Source organism: Acomys russatus, chromosome 2 (assembly GCF_903995435.1).
Source record: "Acomys russatus chromosome 2, mAcoRus1.1, whole genome shotgun sequence".
NCBI classification, from domain to species: Eukaryota; Metazoa; Chordata; class Mammalia; order Rodentia; family Muridae; genus Acomys; species Acomys russatus.
In genome coordinates, this window is record NC_067138.1 from 9,081,760 (window position 1) to 9,102,309 (window position 20,550).

At 43.0% G+C, this 20,550-nt stretch overlaps 1 protein-coding gene and 1 pseudogene across 1 annotated transcript in view; one reads left to right on the forward strand and one right to left on the reverse strand.

Moving 5' to 3' along the window:
- The window catches only part of Ube2r2 (ubiquitin conjugating enzyme E2 R2), a 52,356-nt gene that overhangs the window by 24,679 nt on the left and 7,127 nt on the right, over positions 1–20,550 (forward strand). The window contains exons 2-3 of the mRNA XM_051157803.1: positions 3,168–3,254; positions 15,723–15,820. Coding sequence (XP_051013760.1) covers positions 3,168–3,254; positions 15,723–15,820 — 185 coding nt within the window. The remainder of the gene's footprint in view (positions 1–3,167; positions 3,255–15,722; positions 15,821–20,550) is intronic.
- Positions 1,194–1,292, reverse strand: LOC127207549 (uncharacterized; annotated as a pseudogene).

A 20,550-nucleotide genomic window follows, 5' to 3' on the forward strand; every position in this document is an offset into this window, starting at 1 on the left:
ACATGTGCATTCAGGGAGAATGTTTATATATATTAAATAAGATAGATTTTTTTTTTTTTAATCTTTAAAAAAAAGGGCCGGGTGTGGTAGCGCACACTTTTAATCGCAGCGCTCAGGAGGCAGAAGCAGGAGGATCACTGTGAGTTCGAGGCCAGCCTGGTCTACAAAGTGAGTCTAGGACAGCCAAGGCCACACAGAGAGACCCTGTCTCAAAAAAACACAACAGAAAAAAAAATAAATAAAAATTAGACATCTTGGGCTGGAGAGATGGTTCATAGGTCAAGAGCTCTGCCTGTTCTTCCAGAGGTCCTGAGTTCAATTCCCAGCAACCACATGGTGGCTCACAACCACCATCAATACAGGTATCTGATGCCCTCTTCTGGCGTGCAACTTGGTCTAGAGTCCAGGACAACCAAGGCTACACAGAGAAAGAAACCCTGTCTCGAAAAACCAAAAAACAACAAAACAGCAACAACAACAAACCCCAGACAACTCCTAAAGGTTCTTATTTTGGATCCCGCCCCCCAGACAAGGGTCTCTGTGTAGCCTTGGCCTTGAACTCACAGTGATCCGCCTGCCTCTGCCTCTGGAGTGCTGGGATTACAGGGGTGTGCCTTCACGCCCAGCTATTTTGGATTTGTAAAAAATATTTGTTTTATGTGTATGAGTGTTTTGCCTGTATGTATGTCTGTGTACAACTTACATGCAGGGAGGAAGTCAGAGGAGAGCCAAATCCCCTGGGATTGAAGTTACAGACAGTTGTGAGCCACCATGTGCATGCTGGGAACTGAATCTAGGTCTTCTGCAAAGCAGTTAGTGTTCTTAACCAGTAAGCAATCTCTCCAGCCCCTTATTTTATATTTCTTTATATTCTATAAATATGAGAGCTTTCCAGGAACATATATTGTAAAGAATTTATTATATCAAAAGAGCAAGGACTAACCTAACCTGTCACATGGCAAGAAAACCATATGAGCATATGTGGGGTGCATACTCACAAATCCTAGTCAGTATATGGGCAGACAGGAGGACTACAAGTTTGAAGCTAGCTTTGGCCACAGAGCTACAGCCTGTGTTCAAAAAAAGGTTCACTTATATCTGTATATAATCAAATATTATGCTAATACTTAATGCTATTATTAATATGTATTATAATAACATGAATAACCATACTTAGAAAATATTTATGTTATAAAAACACAGGCTGCTTCAGGAGCTGGGCATCTTTCTTGGGTAGGGGCCACGTTAATCTCTGTACCATTCCAATTTTAACATGTGTTGTCAAAAACAAGTACTTACGGGCTGGAGAGACGGCTCAGCGGTTAAGAGCACGGTCTGCTCTTCCAGAGGTCCTGAGTTCAATTCCCAGAAACCACATGGTGGCTCACAACCATCTATAATGTGATATAATCCCCTTTTCTGGCCTGCAGGTGTACATGCAGGCAGAGCACTCATATATGATAAATAATTAAATTAAATCTTTTAAAAACAAAACAAGTACTTACATTTCTGGTGGTGTCTAATGTAGCATCAGGCTGGCTTCAAACTTACTATGCAGCTGAAACTGAGCTTGAACACTAGGTCTCCTGCCTCTGTCTCCTGTGGCTGGAATTACAGGGGCCCCACTCTGGCTAGTTTTTTGTGTTTTTGAGACAATCTTAAGAGGCTCAGGCTGGCCCACCATAAGAATATTTTATAATTAAAAAAAATGTTCATGGTATGATATGAGCAAAAGCATTCCGTTTGTTTACATTTTGGAGTGTTAAAATTTCCTTTCTGAATCTTTTTGGTTAACATAAATGTATTTTATTTTGACATTTTCATGTGCATACATTATAAAATCTTGTTTATTTTTACCCCATCTACTACCCCCATGTCAATTTTTTCTTTTTTTGTCAGAACTTAGGGACTCATACATGCTAGGGAAGTGTACCACTGAGCTACTACATTCCTAGCCTGCTATTTAAAAAAAAAAAAAAGTGTGCCTGCTGACTTGGCTCAGTGGTTAAAAGCACTTGTTGCTCTTGCGGAGGATCCAGGCTTAACTCCCAGTTCCCGCGAGGTGGCTCACAACCATCCATAACCCCAGTTTCAGGGGATCACACTCCCTCTTAGGACTTCCACAGTTACCAGGTGCACATACAGTATACATACATGCATGCTCACAAAACATTCAGTGCAAATAAAATAAATAATTTAAAAATAAGATTTAGGGCTGGAGAGATGGCTCAGCGGTTAAGAGCACTGACTGTTCTTCCAGAGGTCCTGAGTTCAATTCCCAGCAACCACATGGTGGCTCACAACCATGTATAATGAGATCTGGTGCACACTGTATACATAATAAATAAATCTTAAAAAAAAAAAAAAAAGATTTAAAAACTTTGTTTAGTGTTGGGAAATGTGTGAGAGTTGGCCCTGTGAGACTTGGGAATTAAGCTCAAGTCATGAGACTTGGTGGCAAGCGCCTTGTTTTTGTGTGGCTGTCCTGGACTCTTTGTAGACCAGGCTGGCCTCAAACTCACAGCAGTTAGCCCACCTCTGCTACCTAAGGGCTGGGATTAAAGGCGTGCGCCACCACGCTCAGCTGGCAAGTGCCTTGTTAAGAGTGTATGTGTGTGTGTGTGTGTGGAGAGGGGGAGCCTTGTATATGGAAAAGAACCACTGAAAAGAAACCATATCAAAATGTCAGCATTATTGTTTCTGAGTGAGGAGAATGATTGCATGATGTCAATAAAAAGAAAAACTGTATTTGTTCTGTAGTCTTTACTAGAAAACCATATTAATTGTTTTGTTTGCCATAAAACAATGGTAGCCTAGCATGAGAACTGGCTGAGCAGCAGGGTGCACACCTGTGTGTAATGGCCTTGGGCCTGTTCTTTGCATGGGAACAGCAGCCTCAGTATTGGGCACATCTTACCTTTCGTTCTCTTGAGTTGAATTTTTACTCATAAAAATGATAGTATCTGTTAATTTTTATAATTTAACAAAGACATCAATATTTGATGAGATGCTAAAAAACATGCTAATAAACCTGATACTATATGTAACTTATTCTCAGTAGCATGCTTTTAGAAAGGAACTTTGTTTGTTTGGGATATAATATGGTAAATTATTAGGCAAGTGAATAACTTGTCTCATTTATTAGTGTATCTTTTTTTTCTTTCCAGGCACATATTAAATTTCCTATTGACTATCCATATTCACCACCTACCTTCAGATTCTTGACCAAAATGTGGCACCCCAACATTTATGAGGTAAGAGACATTTGTCATAATATTCTCTGTGGTTTTTATTTTTCAGATTATTTCTTTAAATAGAGACTAGAGTTTTAACAATCAGGCCCTGAGTTTGATTATCAGCAACACACGCGCACACTAATTGGGGCTGTACGGTGCAGTAGCTTAGTGGTAGGAGCATTTGCTTATGGTGCACAGGCCCTGATGGAGTCACGACACCCCACCCTAACCACCTCTAAAATAGACTGCGTCTCTCACTCAGTAAATTGTGTTTTTCAGTAACTATAGAGAAATATTCATGATTTTGTGCTTTATTTTATAGTCTCTGGCTTACTTATTTAAAACCAAGGGTAGTTTTATAATGTGTGTATTTATATTCCAGTACAGAGGGAGTGGGAACCCTTTGCAGTGCATTGCTAAGACTGTAAGCACGCGTGTTAACATTTGCGCTTGAAGAGTTTAGTGGCGTCACATGGATTTATTTGTGTGCCTATCTAGCTCCACAGCAAGGGCCACCTGTTGCTGTGGTCAGAGACTCAGCTTTTTGGGGGGATTTATCCTACTACATTTGGACTGGCCTCCTTTCAGGAGTTACTGCTGAGCATTTGAGAGCCTCTTTTGGAATAAATCCAAGGTGACGTTCTTCTGTTGGACAAGTCAGTGTGCCTAAGGCATTTCTAGAACTGTTGGTCGAAACATGAAATATACTTAGCTTTGGGCTAAATCATGACAATGCTGTATTAGCCTAGTAGAGCATTCTTTTATTTTCCACACTCTGCCTTTCCTGTGAGGCATCTTCATGCCCCTGCCTTCCACTCAGTCCTCATGGTGTACATCTCATCTCAGGCTGCCTTCCAACTTCTAGTCCTCGGAGCCTCCCAGGTGAGGTTCTAGACATGCACAGTTTTTGGTTTTTTCCCAGATAGAAAAAAATGATGAAAACGTGATATGGGTTTCCTCTGTAGCAACAGCCTCCTGAAATGTTTTAAGTGTTTAACATAATCATGTAGGGAACAGCAGTGGGGCTGCCACCAAGCCTAAAGGCCTGAGTTTAATTATTTCCAGAACCTACATGGTGGAATGAGAGAACTGACTCTTCAGCGTTGTCCTCTGATCTCTACACATACCATTGGCACCTTCAACTACCCACCCCCAATAAACTATACATAGATGTCAAAAAACAAACAAACTAAACCGCCAGAAGACAGAGTCTGCGTTGTGGCGCGTGCTTTTGATCCTTCCCTCTCCTTTGTCCCACCTGCTTACTTTGCCAGAGTCGCCAGTGTTGGGTCTGAGCATTCTCCTACTGGCAGGGTGTGGCGTGTCACTGTGCCAGCCCTGGCTGTGTTGTTATTTGGGTAACAAGGTCGTTGATAGGTAGTGAAATCAACAGCAGCATAGTTCAGAAAGTGAAACAAATGAAAGCACATTTCTACTTCTCTTTTTTTGATTGTTTACATTTATTTTATTGGTTGGACTAAACTGAGTCATTTTCTTCTGCATAGTAGATAGAATTATCTACTATCTTGAAGGACTTCTAGTTTCTCTAAATACTAAGTTTAATAATTTATCCTAATTAGAAATCAACTGACGAAACTGAAGATAATATATTAGGATTTATTATAAAGATTATATTATTGCAGTCTTTATTTTAAAGTTTTGTTTATTTAATATGTATATAGTGCTCTGTCTGCATGTACACCTGTAGGCTAGAAGAGGACATTAGATCACATTATAGATGGTTATGAGCCAATATATGGTTGCTGGGAATTGAACCCAGCAGTCAGTGCTCTTAACTCTGAGCCATCTCTCCAGCCCCATTAGTCTTATGATCTTTCAAACTAGAGATTATTTAGTATCTAATTGTTATTAAACTCATGAAAAATTTAAATAACAAAATTTTTTAAATTTAAGGTTAACTTTGTTTTTATTGCCTAAATGTTTTAGGCACATTAAAAACTATTTAGATAGCCGGGCGTGGTGGCGCATGCCTTTAATCCCAGCACTCAGCAGGCAGAAGCAGGTGGATCACTGTGAGTTTGAGGCCAGCCTGGTCTACACAGCGAGTCCAGGACAGCCAAGGCTACACAGAGAAACCCTGTCTTGAAAAACCAAAAACCAACCAACTAAACAAACAACAACAACAAAAAAAACCCAAAACTATTTAGATAAACTTTTAAAAGTAATTTTTTGGCCTGGCAAGGTGGTGCATACCTGTAATCCTAGCACTCAGGAGGCAGAGGCAAGTGGATCTTTGTGAGTTTGAGACCAGCCTGATCTACAAAGTGAGTCAAGGCCAAGGCCACACAGAGAAACCCTGTCTTGAAAAACCAATAAAATAAAATATAATAATAATAATTTTTATAGCAACCTCAGACTTTCAAAAAGTCCCATGGGGCTAGAGAGGTAATTCAGCAGTTACGCGCACTTGCTGCTCTTGCAGAGGATCCAGGTTCAGTTCCCAGCACCACATGGATGGTGGCTACAGCCGGCCACAGTTCTAGTTCCGGGAACCTCTTCTGACGTCTCTGGACACCAGGCAAATATGTGGTGCACACACATATCAGAAGGTAAAACACTCCTTGACATGAAGTCAAATTTAAAGGCTAAAGAACGGTGGGTTACACAAACAGTTCTTACTTTGGCTATTTTGAGTCAGGATTTCATTCCTGGGTGGCACCAGACTCTTGATTCTCCTGCTTAGTCTTTCTCCGTGGTGGGATTTAAAGGTACCTACCACCATTCCTAACTCCCAGGTATCCCTTTTGTTTGGTTGTGTTGCTTTGGGGAAAATGGGAGTGACATAGGTTCTCAGTAGTCCAGATTGGCCTGAACTCATTAGAACCCTGTAGCTTCTGCTTTCCACATCCGCAGGATGAATAGGGGAGAGCTATTGTGTTCAGCTTTGGTTCTTTGTCTTTTTTTTTTTTTTTTTTTTTTTTAAATGTTTTATTTTATGTTTATGGGCGTCTGCCTACCACATATGGTGGCCAGAAAAAAGGGTGTGAGATCCCTTGGAACTGGACTTAGGTGTTTTTGCAAGCTCCCTTGTGTGTGTTGGTAATTGAGTTGGAGTACACTCTATAAGAGCAGCCAAGGTTTGGTTGCTGAGCCATGTCTGCAGTCCCCAGGTCTTTCTTTTTTGAGACTGGCTGTTAAAGGAACTCACTATAGAAACCTCAATGCTGCTTTCAAAGTTACTATATTGTCTTAACCTGTACATTTTCGTGTACATGCATGCATGCATGCATACATATGTACATATATATACATAAAACGTAGTCAGTGTAGCTCTGCTTCAGAGGCCCCAGCAGTTGGGTTATACCTGTGCACCAAATTCCTACCCGCTTTTTAAGTTTTTTTAGAGACAGGTTTCTCTATGTAGCCCTTGGCTGTCCTGGACTCACTTTGTAGACCAGGCTGACCTTGAACTCACAGCGATCCACCTGCCTCTGCCTCCCAGAGTGCTGGGATTTAAAGGCATGCACCACCATTGCCCGGCCCTACCCTCATTTTCTTGCATTTATGTGTTTGTTTGTTTTGAGACAGGTTTTTTTCCATATAGCCCTGGCCGTCCTAGAATTGGCTCTGTAACCAGGCTGGCCTCTATCTCAGAGATCTACCTACCTCTGCCTGCAGAGTCCTGGGATTAAAGGCCTGCACCACCACCACCATCACCACCACCAACAACAACAACAACCATCATTACCACCACCACCACCACCACCACCACCACCACCAGCATCACCACCACCACCACCACCACCTGTGGTGGGTGGCCTCATTTTAAATCACTGGAAACAATGTACTTCAGCTTTGTATCTTTATCTTAGGTAAAAGTGCTGAGTGCTGTGTTAAGGTTTTGTTATCGGTGTTAATAGTGTTCAATTTCCTTCCTTCCTTTTCTTTTCTTTTCTTTCTTTCTTTCTTTCTTTTTTTTTTTTTTTTTTTTGTAAATGGTTTTTTTCAAGACAGGTTTTTTTTCTCTGTGTGGCCCTGGCTGTCCTGTAACTCACTCTGTAGACCAGGCTGGACTTGGACTCAGAGCTCCCCAGCCTCTGCTTCCTGAGATGAAAGGTGAGCGCCACCACTGGCCTGTTCGTCTTTCTTTGAGAGGTTCTGGAGCTCAACTCTAGGGCTTTGAGCAAACGAGATAAGTACAAGCACTCTACTACATGAACTGTAAACAGTGCTCTTTTTGTTTTCTTTTGTTTTTTGTTTTTTGAAAATGTTTCTCTGTGTAGCCTTGGCTGTCCTGGACTCACTTTGTATATCAGGCTGGCCTTGAGCTCACAGCGATCCACTTGCCTCTGCTTCCCAGAGTGCTGGGATTACAAGTGTGTGCTACCACACCTAGCTTGTTGTGAGCCTAGCCTTTTAATGGCAGAGCCATCTCTCCAGGCCCCTCCTTTAAAAAAAAATATTTATTTATTATGTATACAGTGTTTTGCTTGTTTGAACCCCTGCAGGCCAGAAGAGGGCACCAGATCACATTACAGATGGTTGTGAGTCACCATGTAGTTGGCTCGGAATTGAACTCAGGACCTTTGGAAGAGCAACCAGTGCTTTTAACCTTTGAGCCATCTCTCCTGCCCCTCCAGCCTTTTTTTAAAAAACTGTATTTCATGGTCATTCTTGCTTTTTGTTTGTATGATTTTTGGGGTTTTCAAGACAGGGTTTTGCTGTGTAGCCCTGGCTGTCCTGGAACTCACTCTGTACACCAGGCTGGCCTCAACTCCTAGAGATCTTAGAGATCTTAGTGCTGAGATTAAAGGTGTGTGACACACCCCACCTCACCTCACCCCCACCTCACTCTGCTTTTTTTTTTTTTTTTAATCAGAGTAGCAATGTCCATATTTAGGGTAGATCTTCTCAAATTAGATACTTTCTCACAGATATGCTCAGAAAAATTGTTCCCATTGACATCCTAATCGAATTCCATCTAATTGACAAGTAGCATTAATCCTCACACCAATCATAGTTTTTTAATTTTTTAAATATAGTTGTGCATGTGAGTTAGTAAAGCCATTATAAAAATCAACATGGAGGTTCCTCAAAAAAAAAAAAAAAAAAAAAAAAAGGAACTATCATGTGACTCAGTTGTGTTATTCCTTGCTATATACTCAGGGGAATCAAAGTTAGAAATAGTGGGGATTCCTGCCTGCCTGCATTTACCTTGACACTGTTCACAACAATCAAGTTAATCAATTAAATGCTCATTAATTGCCAACACCACATAAACTGGACACACTATTCCTATTATTACAACACGTAGGGGGATGAAATCAGGAGGATTTCTGTAAGTGTGAGGGTGTACTGGGCTTAGCAAGTACCCGGCCAGATAGGGCTCCTGCCATTCCCTAGCACTTGGGAAGCAGAGGCAAGCAGGTCAGTGCCAGGGAAACCAGGTGTGGTGCTGCTCTGGGGACACAAGCAGGTATATCTCTGAGTAGAGGCCACCTGAGGCCTGTGGATAGCCAGGACTATGCAATAAAACCCTATTCTAAAACAAACAACAACACGTGGGGGAAAAGAAAATGTAGTGTATACTCACCACAGAATTTTATCCAGCCAAAAAGAATAAAGTCCTGTCATTTGTAGGAAAATGAGCAGAAAGAGCAATTAGTAGGTTAAACAAAATAAGCCAGATTCAGAAAGACAGGTATTATGGGGTTTTTGTTTTTTGTTTTTTTCTCTTTCGAACTTAAAAATAGGAATGAGAGAGAGAGAGACAGACAGAGAGACATAGAAGGAGAATGGGACTACTGGAAGGAGGAGGCAGGTGCCATCAGGAGAGGAAAGAAAGAAGAGAGCATGCGGAGTGTGTGTGAGTGTGATCTAAATGTGCTATCTCTGTATATGAAAACATTAGACCAAACCCCAGTATTTTGTACATTTATATGTGCTAATAAAAGCAATTGTTTTGGGTGTCCCTGTGTGTGCACACATGGAAAACCAGGAGAGAACCTCATTGCCAAACTAGTTAAGGGTGGCCCCAGGTATACACCTTTGCTTGCTTTCTTCCCTCCCCTCCCCTCCCCTCCCTTTCCCTTCCCTTTCCTTCCTATATTATTATTATTTTATTATGTCTTACATGTCACTTAGCTGTTTTATTTTGTTTGTTCAAGACGGTTTCTTTGTGTAGACCTGGCTGTCCTGGAACTCTTTGTAGATCAGGCTGGCTTTGAACTCATAGTTATCTATCTGCCTCTGCCTTCCTTCCAGGTGCTGGGGTTAAAGGTGTGCATCATCAACACCCGGCAGCACTCAGCTTTTTATGTGCTTACTGGGATTGAATTTAAATTTTCATGGTTGTGCAGCAATTGCTTTACCAACTAAAGATAGTATTTGGCAGTCTGTCCCATAAACAATCCCCATATCAAAATCTTTGTCTCTGCTTTTGCAGACAGTGGCAAGATGACTATAAAATTTATAAGGAAGTAAGAGACCTAGAAGGCCAAAACAACATCACAAAAGAACTACAACATAGTATGAATCTATTATTACCAAGAGAATTTTGTGCCACCATAATGAAGAATTGAAATCATCTATAGTTACCTGAGTTTTTGTTCTTTTTTTTTTTTTTTTTTTTGGTTTTTCGAGACAGGGTCTCTCTGTGTAGCCTTGGCTGTCCTGGACTCACTTTGTAGACCAGGCTGGCCTCGAACTCACAGTGATCCGCCTGCCTCTGCCTCCCGAGTGCTGGGATTAAAGGCGTGCGCCACCACGCCCGGCTGAGTTTTTGTTCTTGATACGTGATCTTGCTCTGCAGTCTAGACTAGCCTCCAACACACGGTCTTCTTTCCTCATCTTCTCAAGTATTGGGCTCCTAGGTAGGAACTACGATGTCCAGTTAGAATCAATAGGTTTAACAAATAACACCAAGTATATTGAGTGTTGTCCTGGCTATGGTTTCTGTTGTGATAAAACCTGACAACTTCAGAGGAAAAGGGTTGTTTGGTTGCATATTCTGCATCACTGTCCATCGAGGAAAGCCAAGGTAGGAACTGACACAGAGGCCGTTGAGAATGCCTGCTTTTGCTGGGTGGTGGGGGCGCACACCTTTAATCCCAGCATTTGGGAGGCAGAGGCAGGTGGATCTCCATGAGTTCAAGGCTAGCCTGGTCTACAGAGTGAGTTCCAGGATAGCCAGAGCTGTTACACAGAGAAACCCTGTTTCAAAAAACAAAACAACATCATCAAAAAAATAAATAAATAAATAAATAAAATAAAGTCTGCTTTCTGTCTTGCTCTTGCCTGCTTTCTTATACAACTCAGGACCGCCTGCCCAGGGGTGACACTCCACCCCCACACCACATCAGTCAGCAGTCAAGAAAATGCCCCAAAGACTTGTCCACAGAGAATTTGGTAGAGGCATTTCTTCAGTTAAGGTTGCCTCTTTCCAGATGTTCTAGTCTAGGTTAAGTTGACATAAAAATTAGCACAAGAGGAAAGGAACAGTTTCATTTATAGTTGGGATTTCCACAAACAAAAAATCATAATATTGTTCAAAAACTTCTCAGAAATATTCTCAAGAGGGAGAGGCGAGGGGATTCCTGTGTTTGAAGCCAAGCTCAGTCTGTAAAGTTCTTTTAAGACTTTAAAAAATTGAGTAATAAGATTTACCTAATTGGCCGGGCGTGGTGGCGCATGCCTTTAATCCCAGCACTCGGGAGGCAGAAGCAGGCGGATCGCTGTGAGTTCGAGGCCAGCCTGGTCTACAAAGTGAGTCCAGGACGGCCAAGGCTACACAGAGAAACCCTGTCTCGAAAAACCAAAAAAAAAAAAAAAAAAAAAAAAAAAAAAAAAAAAGATTTACCTAATTGAAAAATAACCAAAGTTTGCCACAAGTGTGTATACAGGAGACTGAGGCAGGATTACCAGAGCCCAGGAGTTTTAGGCCAGACTGGCCAACAACAGGCTGGAGATTATAAGAACGCGACAATCAATGAACTGAAAAACACATCAAGCCACAGTGAGGCTTTATTTCACACCAAGATAAGATAGCTGCACTGAGTGACAGAGAGCAAGTGGTGAGGCTGTGAGGAAGCTGCGTGCCACACACTGCTGCTGACTCACAGGATGGCACACATGCTTTAGAAAAACTCTCTTGACAGTTAAACACAGCGCTCAGAACTAACCTCACAGTTCCAGTCTGAGGGAAAAGAAGCAAGTACTCAACGGAGGGCAAGCACACAAGTGTAGGAAGCAGCACTGTTCAGACAGCAGGAAATACAGCATAAGCTCACTGCACCTGCTACAAAGTAAAGACAACTCTGGAACATTCCACTAAATGAAAAAAGCCAGAGGAAGGGTTGCACATTGCTTAATTACATTTATAGTAAATGTCCAGAATATATAAGGCATTAAAACAAAAAAAGTTGGTAGTGACTAAAGACTAGGGAAATGAATGAAGGAAAGCCACTAAGTGGTTTGACAGAACTGGTGTGACAGAACTTGACAGCTACTAGAAACATCAGTTACACACTACTGTGAATGTGCTAAGAACCGCTGGATTGTGGCTCTGTGGTGTTGGGAGTGCTAATACTGAGTTCTACTGTAGCCCAGCATCTCCCCACCCTTTTTATTTGCTTGTTTGAGTTTATTTTATTTTATTTTTTGAGACAGGGTTTCTCTGTGTAGCCTTGACTATACTGGACTTGCTTTGTAGACCAGGCTGGCTTCGAACTCAGAGCGATCCGCCTGCCTCTGCCTCCCAAGTGCTGGGATTAAAGGTGTGCGCCACCACCCCGCGGCTGTTTGAGTTTATTTGAAACAGTTTTCCTCTGTAGTTATGGCAGACAGATCTGTATCTCACTGTGTAAACTAGGCTAGCACAAACTAGAGCCGTCCCTCTGCCCCTGCCTTTCAAGTGTTGGGACTACAGATGTGTCCCATGCCAGTTATTCATATTACAGTTTGATCTAGCCAGCCATGGTGACAGAGGCCTTTTAGTTCCACACTCGGCAGGTAGAGATGGGTGGATTCAGTGAGTTCATGGCCAGCCTAGTGCAGATAGAGCTCCAGGCTAGCCAAGGCTACATCACAAGACCCTGTCTCAAAAAACAACAAAACAGTTTAAAGGGATAAGTTTTTGCTTCTAGAAAAGTAGATCTGTGAGTCTGAGGGCAAACACCCTGTCTCAAAACAAAAAACAAAAAAAGAAAAAAAATCCCAACAAAACCAGAAAGTATTTACTGACTATAAATAATGGGCTTCACTATGACATTTATGACATTATGAATATAATTTTGATTGTATTCTCTCTTATTAATCCCTCTTGTCCCACTTCTGTTCTTACTAATTCTTTTTCTCTTCCCATCTAGTCCTCCTTCTACCCTGTTCACTTTTCTTTTGTAAAGACTTGCTGAGTGTTGGTGCTGCACACTACTAGTAGCGCCAATACTTTAGCAGCCATTAACTGTGTGAATCCTCCAGGAAGGGTGGATCCTCACCAGCTCCTTCCCTTTCCGCGGCAGGATGATGTCGTGCAGGGCTTAGGAAGGCAGGCATAGCTCCTGTGAGTTCAAGAGAGCGCCAGCAGTGTTGCCATGTCCAGAAGCGAGCAGGCCACAGTCTCCTGACTTCACAGCCTTTCTGTGATGTCCCTGAGTGTGCAGAGGGTGATAGAGATGGTCTGTGACTGAGCTGTCACTTCTCACCTGTTCTCTGCACTTTGACTAGTTATGAGTCTTTGCAAGTTAATCATTGTCTAGAGCAAAAAGAAGCTTTTCTGACCAGAGGTGACAGCGGCACCAGTCTGTGGTGTAGCTGGAGATATCTGGGGCAGCCTGATAGGTTAATGTCCACTTAACAAGGCAGCATGGTAGCTTTCTTACGAGAACTTAGAACTGCCTCAGCCACAGATTTTTGACCAGTTAAAGCAGGTGGTTTATTATTCATTTATTCTGGGGCTGGAGAGATGCTCACAAGTTAAGAGCTTGCATTGCTCTTCCAGAGGACCTGAGTTCAGTTCCCAGCACCCACATGGCGGCTCAGAGCCACCTCTGTGTAACTCCTACACCCTTAAAGCCTCTGTGGGAAGCACACACACGTGCTGTACATAAATACATGAAGGCAGAACACATAAATAGAAAACTGGAATCTTTAAAAAATATGTTTTGTGTTTGTGTGTATACATGTGTGTGTCTGCAGAAGACAAAAAAGATGTAAGATCCCCTGGAGCTGGAGCTACAAGTGGTTGTGAGCTGCCTAATACAGGTGCTATTATTTTTTCAAAAGATTTGATTGGTGGACGTGGTGGTTCATACCTTTAGTCCCAGTACTTGGTAGGCAGAGGTAGGCAGATATACGTGAGTTTGAGGCCAGCCTATTCTGTATAACAAGTTCTAGTCCACCTTGGTCTACATAGTAATACCCTGTTTTCCTCCATCACCACCACCACCCAAAATTAGCTGTGTTATAAACCTTTAAAAGTGTATGTGTGAGATTATAACATAGTTAAGCATTTTCTCCTTGCCTTTCCTCTCTCCACACTCCCCTCATTTACCTATCCCTCCTTATTCTCTTTCAACTTCATGGTCTCTTTTTTTTTTTAAATTATTGTTATATATGTATATGTGTATACTCCACGTATATTCCTAAATACATAATAGAACCCACTCAGTCTATATAGTGTTACTTATATGTATGTTTTTAGGGATGACAATTTGGTTTGGGATAATCAATTGGTGTGACTATTTCTCTTGTTCTCAGCATTCCTTTTCTTTTGGGGGCGTTGGTTTTTGGTTTTGGTTTTTCAAGACAGGGTCTCTCTGTATAGCCTTGGCTGTCCTAGACTTGCTTTGTAGACCAGGCTGGCCTCAAACTCAAGAGTATCAATTTGCCTCTGCCTCCCGAGTGCTAGGATTAAAGACATGTAACACCATTGTCACTGCCCAACACACAGACATTTTTGGAAGCTCTACTTTATAATTCTGTAAATATCTATTTTTCTTATTTCTTTTTTAAAAAAAGATTTACTTGTTATTTTCTATACAGTGATCTGCCTGCATGTACACCTTCAGGCCAGAAGAGGGCATCAATCACATCATAGATGGTTGTGAGCCACCAAGTGGTTGCTGGGGATTGAATTCCAGACCTCTGGAAGAGCAGCCAGTGCTCTTAACTTCTGAGCCATCTCTCCAGCCCATCTATTTCTTTTAAATTTGAGTTACATATAATAACTTTGTGTTACACTCTTACCTCTTACTTCACCTCCTAGCTTTGATGAAAAAAAAAAAAAAAAAGACTTGCTGAGTATTGGCGGTGCACACTCAGGAGTCAGAGACAGGTAGATCTTTTGAGTTTGAGGCTAGCCTGGTCTACAGAGTTTCAGGATAGACTGGGCTACACAGGGAAACCCTGTCTTGATTTTTTTTCCACGACAGGGTTTCTCTTTGTAGCCTTGCCTGTCCTGGACTCACTTTGTAGACCAGTGAGTCTGGCCTACAACTCACAGGGATCTGTCTGCCTCTTCCTCCTGAGTGCTGGGATTAAAGGCGTGCGCCACCACGCCCGGCAAAACCCTGTCTTCAAAAAACAACAGGAAAAAGGAAGGTGAGGGAAGAGGAGGACCAAATGACTATATTTTACTTAACCTATACTTTTCTATTGAATATACATTTGTATACCTCTGTGGCATATGTGCTTGAAGGACCCTGAAGCACTTGTTAGATTAGATCTCACAATGTGTATGTGCAGCAAGCCATCATAACCACAGCAGTTAGTTTTTAACCATGTGTTCAGGACTTCCCATGTTTGGTTTTTCATGTTTGTTTCAGAAGGATGGTGCTGGCAGGTAGGAGAGAGTCCTAGATGTTCTGTGTTGTTTGAGTAGGGCACTACTTCTCTATAGCCCTGTGTGGCCTGGACTTGACAGCAGATCATACTGCCCCAAACTTAAGAGAGGCTGTCCTGTCTCTTGTCTCTTTGAGTGCTGGGATTATAGGTATCTGCCACCATGCCTGGTTCAAATAAAATTTTATAATATTTAATCTTCTTCAACTTTGAATTTGAATATGGAGAATTGTTTGTCCCATAGTAAAAAGGAATGAGGAATTTTTTTTTTTTATCAAAAAACGATGTGCAGATTCATGACATTTTTTTTTTTCTTTTTTCTTTATAAAGACAGGTTCTTACTATGTAGCCCTAACTGGTTTAGAATTTCATGTGCAGAACAAGCTAGCCTCAAACTCATTTATATATCTGCCTGCCTCTGCCTACAAAGTTATGAGATTAAAGGCATGTGCCATCATTCCTAGCTTTTATCACTGTGTGTGTGTGTGTGTGTATGTGTTTTGGGACCAGGTATGACTATATAGTGAGCCCGGGCTGGCCTCATACTTGAACGTTTTGCCTACACTTGTGTACTGGGGTTACAGGCATGTGTCATCACACATTGCTTATATCAGGTTTTCTTTTCTTTCTTTCTATCTTTTTTTTTTTTTTTACATATTTACTGAATGTCGTTTTGTTGTCTTGTAGAATGGAGATGTATGTATTTCAATTCTTCACCCGCCTGTAGATGACCCGCAGAGTGGAGAGCTGCCCTCTGAAAGGTGGAACCCTACTCAGAATGTGAGGTAAGGGGCTACATACGGAGTGACACTTACTGTACTCTGTTCTGCTTTTACCTGTCTATTTGTTGGTGGTTGGTTTTTGTTTGTTTGTTTGTCTTGGTTTTTTGAGATAGGGTTTCTCTGTGTAGCCTTGGCAGTCCTGGAACTCTTTTTGTAGACCAGGTTGGCCTCGAACTCACAGAGATCCACCTGCCTCTGCCTCCAAGTGCTGGGATTAAAGGCGTGCGCCACCATGCTGGCTGAGATTCATTTATTTATTATTATGAATACAGTGCTCTGCCTACATGTGCACCCACATGCCAGAAGAAGGCACCAGATATCATTATACACGGTTGTGAGCCACCAAGTGGTTGCTGGGAATTGAACTCAGGACTTTTGGAAGAATAGACAGTGCTCTTAACCTCTGAGTCATGTCTCTAGCCCTATTTTAAACATTTTATTAAAATGCTTTCCATTTAGAGCTGGGCGGTGGTGGCGCATGCCTTTAATCTCAGCGCTTGGGAGGCAGGCGGATCGTTGTGAGTTCGAGGCCAGCCTGGTCTACAAAGCAAGTCCAGGATGGCCAAGGCTACACAGAGAAACCCTGTCTCAAAAAACAAACAAACAAAACAACAACAACAAATGCTTTCCATTTAGCTGTTTTGAGAAGCACCCTGAGTAGCAAGTGCTGTGTATAGGAGCTGTATTTACAGACGGCTCTTTTTTATTTTTGGTTTTTCAAGACAAGGTTTCTCTGTGTAGTTTTGGCTGGCCAGGAACTCACAATAATCCACCTGCCTCTGCCTCCGCCTCCCAAGTACTGGAGTTAAAGGTATGTGCCACGACGCCCGGCCTTGCAGACTCTTAAGTACTGAAAGTTGTAGGTTTTATTTATTTTACTTTAAGTTCATTCAAGTGTTTAGGAGGCTGCTTGAGAGATTGCCATGCTCTGCTTTCAAAATTAATATGAGAATATAATTAAATAGTGTATTTTGCTTTCTATAATTTTAGTTACCCGTGGTCAACTTTGGTCTGAAAGTATTGAGAAATTCTATAAAGAAGAATAAGTTTGAAATTGCACCTCCTTCCTTGTGTTCTGACTGTGTGTGCCATATCCATTAGTCACTTAATGGCTGTCTTCTTCACCAGTGTGGTATCACTATATTGTGTTAAAGGAACTTTATTTTTCTTGGCTCCTGACACACAGGTACTTGTGTTTTAATTTGTTTATATATTTTGTGTATTTGGACGTTAGATCTGTATGTGCATCTGCACACCAGGAGAAGGCATCAGATGCCGTGAGACGTCAGGCCCTGCAGTGGTTGGGCACCACCATGTAGGTGTTTGTAATTGAACTCAGGATCTCTGGAAGAGCAACCGGTGCTTTTAACCACTGAGCCATTTCTGCAGAGTTGCACACTGGTACTTGTAGACGACACGGCTTAAAGGAAGCACTGGAGGAACCAGGCTGTGGAGCAACTAGCCTACTTTCCTCAGAGGAAGGGAGAACGGTGCCTCGTCTCTCGGAGCGCTGCAGAGAGAGTAATCAAACAACTTGGTGACCCTTTGCTTTGCTGTTAGGAGCCAGCCTCCACCTGAGTCCCCCAAGTCCTGAGAATTGTTGAGGCTATAACCCTGGGCTTTGCCTTCAGTGAACAGAGCTCAGGAAGGAGGCCGTGCAGTTTGCATCCGCCATCAGTAGAGTCCGTCTTTATGCTTTACTACAAATTCCTCTTTTTCTAGGCCCTGCCTGGCCCTGAGCACTGTTTCCAAGTCAGTTGAACTCATTCTTATAATAAAGGTCCCAGGTACTTCGCTGTAATGGGGTATTTTGCAACAGGTAGTGATGCTGTAGACCGGATGGCCTTGACCTCAGACCTGCCTTTGCCCCTCCGTGCTGGCATTAAAGTCCTGTGCCACCACACCACACCCAGCATCTTTTTTTTTTTTTTTTTTTTTTTTAAAGAGGGTCTCATGTGGTCCAGGATGGCTTTGAACTCTTTGAACTTGCTATTAGCTGAGGTTCTTTTTGAACTTCTGATCCTTTCGTCTCAGCATCGCATGTGCTGGGATTACAGGAACGCAGCGCCGTGCCTGATTCCCTGTACCTAGTGTATGGGATAAACATCATAGATCTGTGTTGTTTGCAGTTTGCTGCTCTCTGGAGTGAGGTATCCCCTGAGGTCTTGGAAGCTGCTCCCAGGTGTAAGAAGAAGTGCTCTAAAGGTTTAGAGGATTGACTTGTTTATTTCATCACACACACACACACACACACACACACACACACACACACACACACACTTCCGCCCGGTTGTCCCTTGAAGCATGAGTGTGTGTTTATTTCTCAGGGCTAGTGGACACCCTGGGCCTTGAGTGGTCACTAGGTCCTGGTGGTACCTCTTTTTAGGCTGAGTACTGAGTCACTGTCTCCATGTCTCTGCTGTGAGAGAAGGAGCCTCCTCTGCCTGGAGAGACTTTTCATCACAACGCTCTTTCCTGGATAGTGTATTCCCAGTATTTACCAGGAATTCAAAATATTTTTCCTGGGGATGGTTGTGGTGCACATAGCTTTAATCCAAACTCTCAGGTAGAGGCTGCTAGATCTCTGAGTTCTAGGCCAGCTTGGTCTACATAATGAGTTACAGGCTGTACACAGTAAGAGCCTGGCTGAAGAGAGGGGAGAGAAAGGAGAGCTGCTTCTCCTAACACAGCTTTGCTTTGTTGTGGAGGCTCTGAAGTCACCCCCGAGGCCCTTGCGCACAAGCTCAGTCTCTGACATTTGCTTTGGAACTGGCTGCTTTCTTGGACCTCGAGTGTCTCTCTATGCTCTTGTTGGCTGTCACTTCAGCACCAGCTCCTTTCAGTTTTTCAGTCTCTAAGGGTCATGCAGGAACTGTACCTCATCTGCCTGGCATCGCCTGGCCATCTTTGAAGGTCATTAGGAAAGGACCACCTCATGACTTGAACAATAGTGAATATTTTTCCCGTCCCTTTTGTTTATGTTACTTGTATTTGTTTGTTTGGTTTTGGTTTTTCGAGACAGGGTTTCTCTGTGTAACAGCCCTGGCTGTCCTGGACTCACTTTGTAGACCAAGCTGACCTCGAACTCAAAATGATCCACCTGCCTCTGCCTCCTGAGTGCTGGGATTAAAGGCGTGCGCCACCACCGCCTGGCCTTTGTTTTGTTTTTTTAACAAGGTGTTACCATGTAGCCCAGCTGGCCTCAAACTCACAAGTCTTCCTGCTTCATCTCCTGAGAGCTGGGGTTCAGGCGTGCACCAGCACATCCAGCTTGTTAAGGAGGTTCTAAAGATGGTAAATACTAGGCTTGAGGGCCACTCGTGACACTGCCATGTCCCACGGTGGAGCTCTGGCTGGCCTGGAACTTTTTTGGCAGACCCTGTGTTTGCTGCCGTCTGCCTCAGCACAGCTGATGACACTACTGAGGCAAGCAGGCTGTGCGCTCAGGGAGAGTCTTCTTTCTCTCACACCACTTTGCTGTTAAATTGTCAGGGTTCAGCAGTTTGTCTGACTAAGGGGATTGGACTCTGAGTCATCAGTGACAGCTGCTGCATGGCACTGGCATGGTGTTCTGGAGCTCAGGTCTGTGACTGTTGAGTGTGCTAGTGGGCGTGTTCATGAGATACAGTTGTGTAAGGGCTTCTGAGTGTGCTAGTGGGCGTGTTCATGAGGTACAGTTGTGTAAGGGCTTCTGAGTGTGCTAGGGGGTGTTCATGAGGTACAGTTGTGTAAGGGCTTCTGAGTGTGCTAGTGAACGTGTTCATGAGGTACAGTGTGTGTAAGGACTTCTGTGACCTAAAGAGTATAAAACCTGTAAGAGCTGCAGTCTACACAGTTGTAAGAATTGACTAAAGCAATAAGCAAGGAAAAAAAATCCACTAAAGTTTAATGGCTTTGCCATTTCTGAAGGGTTGGCTGCCTCATTTCTAGAGGAAATCCAGATACCCTGTGAGGACAATGTGGCAAGTGGTCTTTGTCTCCTGCCCTCGCTCTTGTTCTGCCATAGCCACGCTGAGGCCTTCAGGGAGCTTGCTGGACTCTCTTCTCAGTCCACAGCTGCTCTGAAGTCAGCCTTCAGGGCTGTGTCACTTCCTCTTCCTGCAGGGTAGGAAAGTGGTCCTGGCGGGGCCAAACGCATGGACCCAAGCCAGCAGCCACAGGCCAGACGGAGTTTATTCTGTCTAGTTGTTCACACCCACTGAAGGCAGCCAGGGTCCCCTACAGCATCTGCTACAGAACAGGCAGAGCTAAGGGGGTGAGGGGGGCACGCTGTAATAATCACCCTGTTCTAGGATGCTCTTGAACTCCTCTTGTGGCCAGGGAGACTTTATTTGTTCCTTTAATTTTTTTTTCTTTTTAATATATTGAATACAAGTGACCATTACCATTAGTTCAGCCTGGCTAGGAACTTGCTATGTAGCTCAGGCTAGCTTTTAACTTAGAACTCCTTACCATACTGCCTTTTCCTTCCAGCCGCTATGTGCCACCATGCTTAGCTCAGCGAGTAAAGGCACTGCCTTGTAAGTGCGGCCGTCGTAAGTTCCGTCCCCAGAGCCTACAGGAAGGTGGAAGAAGAGGACTGACTCCATAGAGCTGTTTGCGCATGTGTGAATGCACACACACCACGCACACATACATACACAGTGCAGGCATACATTTTCTTAAATGACTTTTTTGCTTATCTGTCTTATGTAAAGCCAAGTTTGACCCTCAGAGGCATGCCGCCTCTCCCT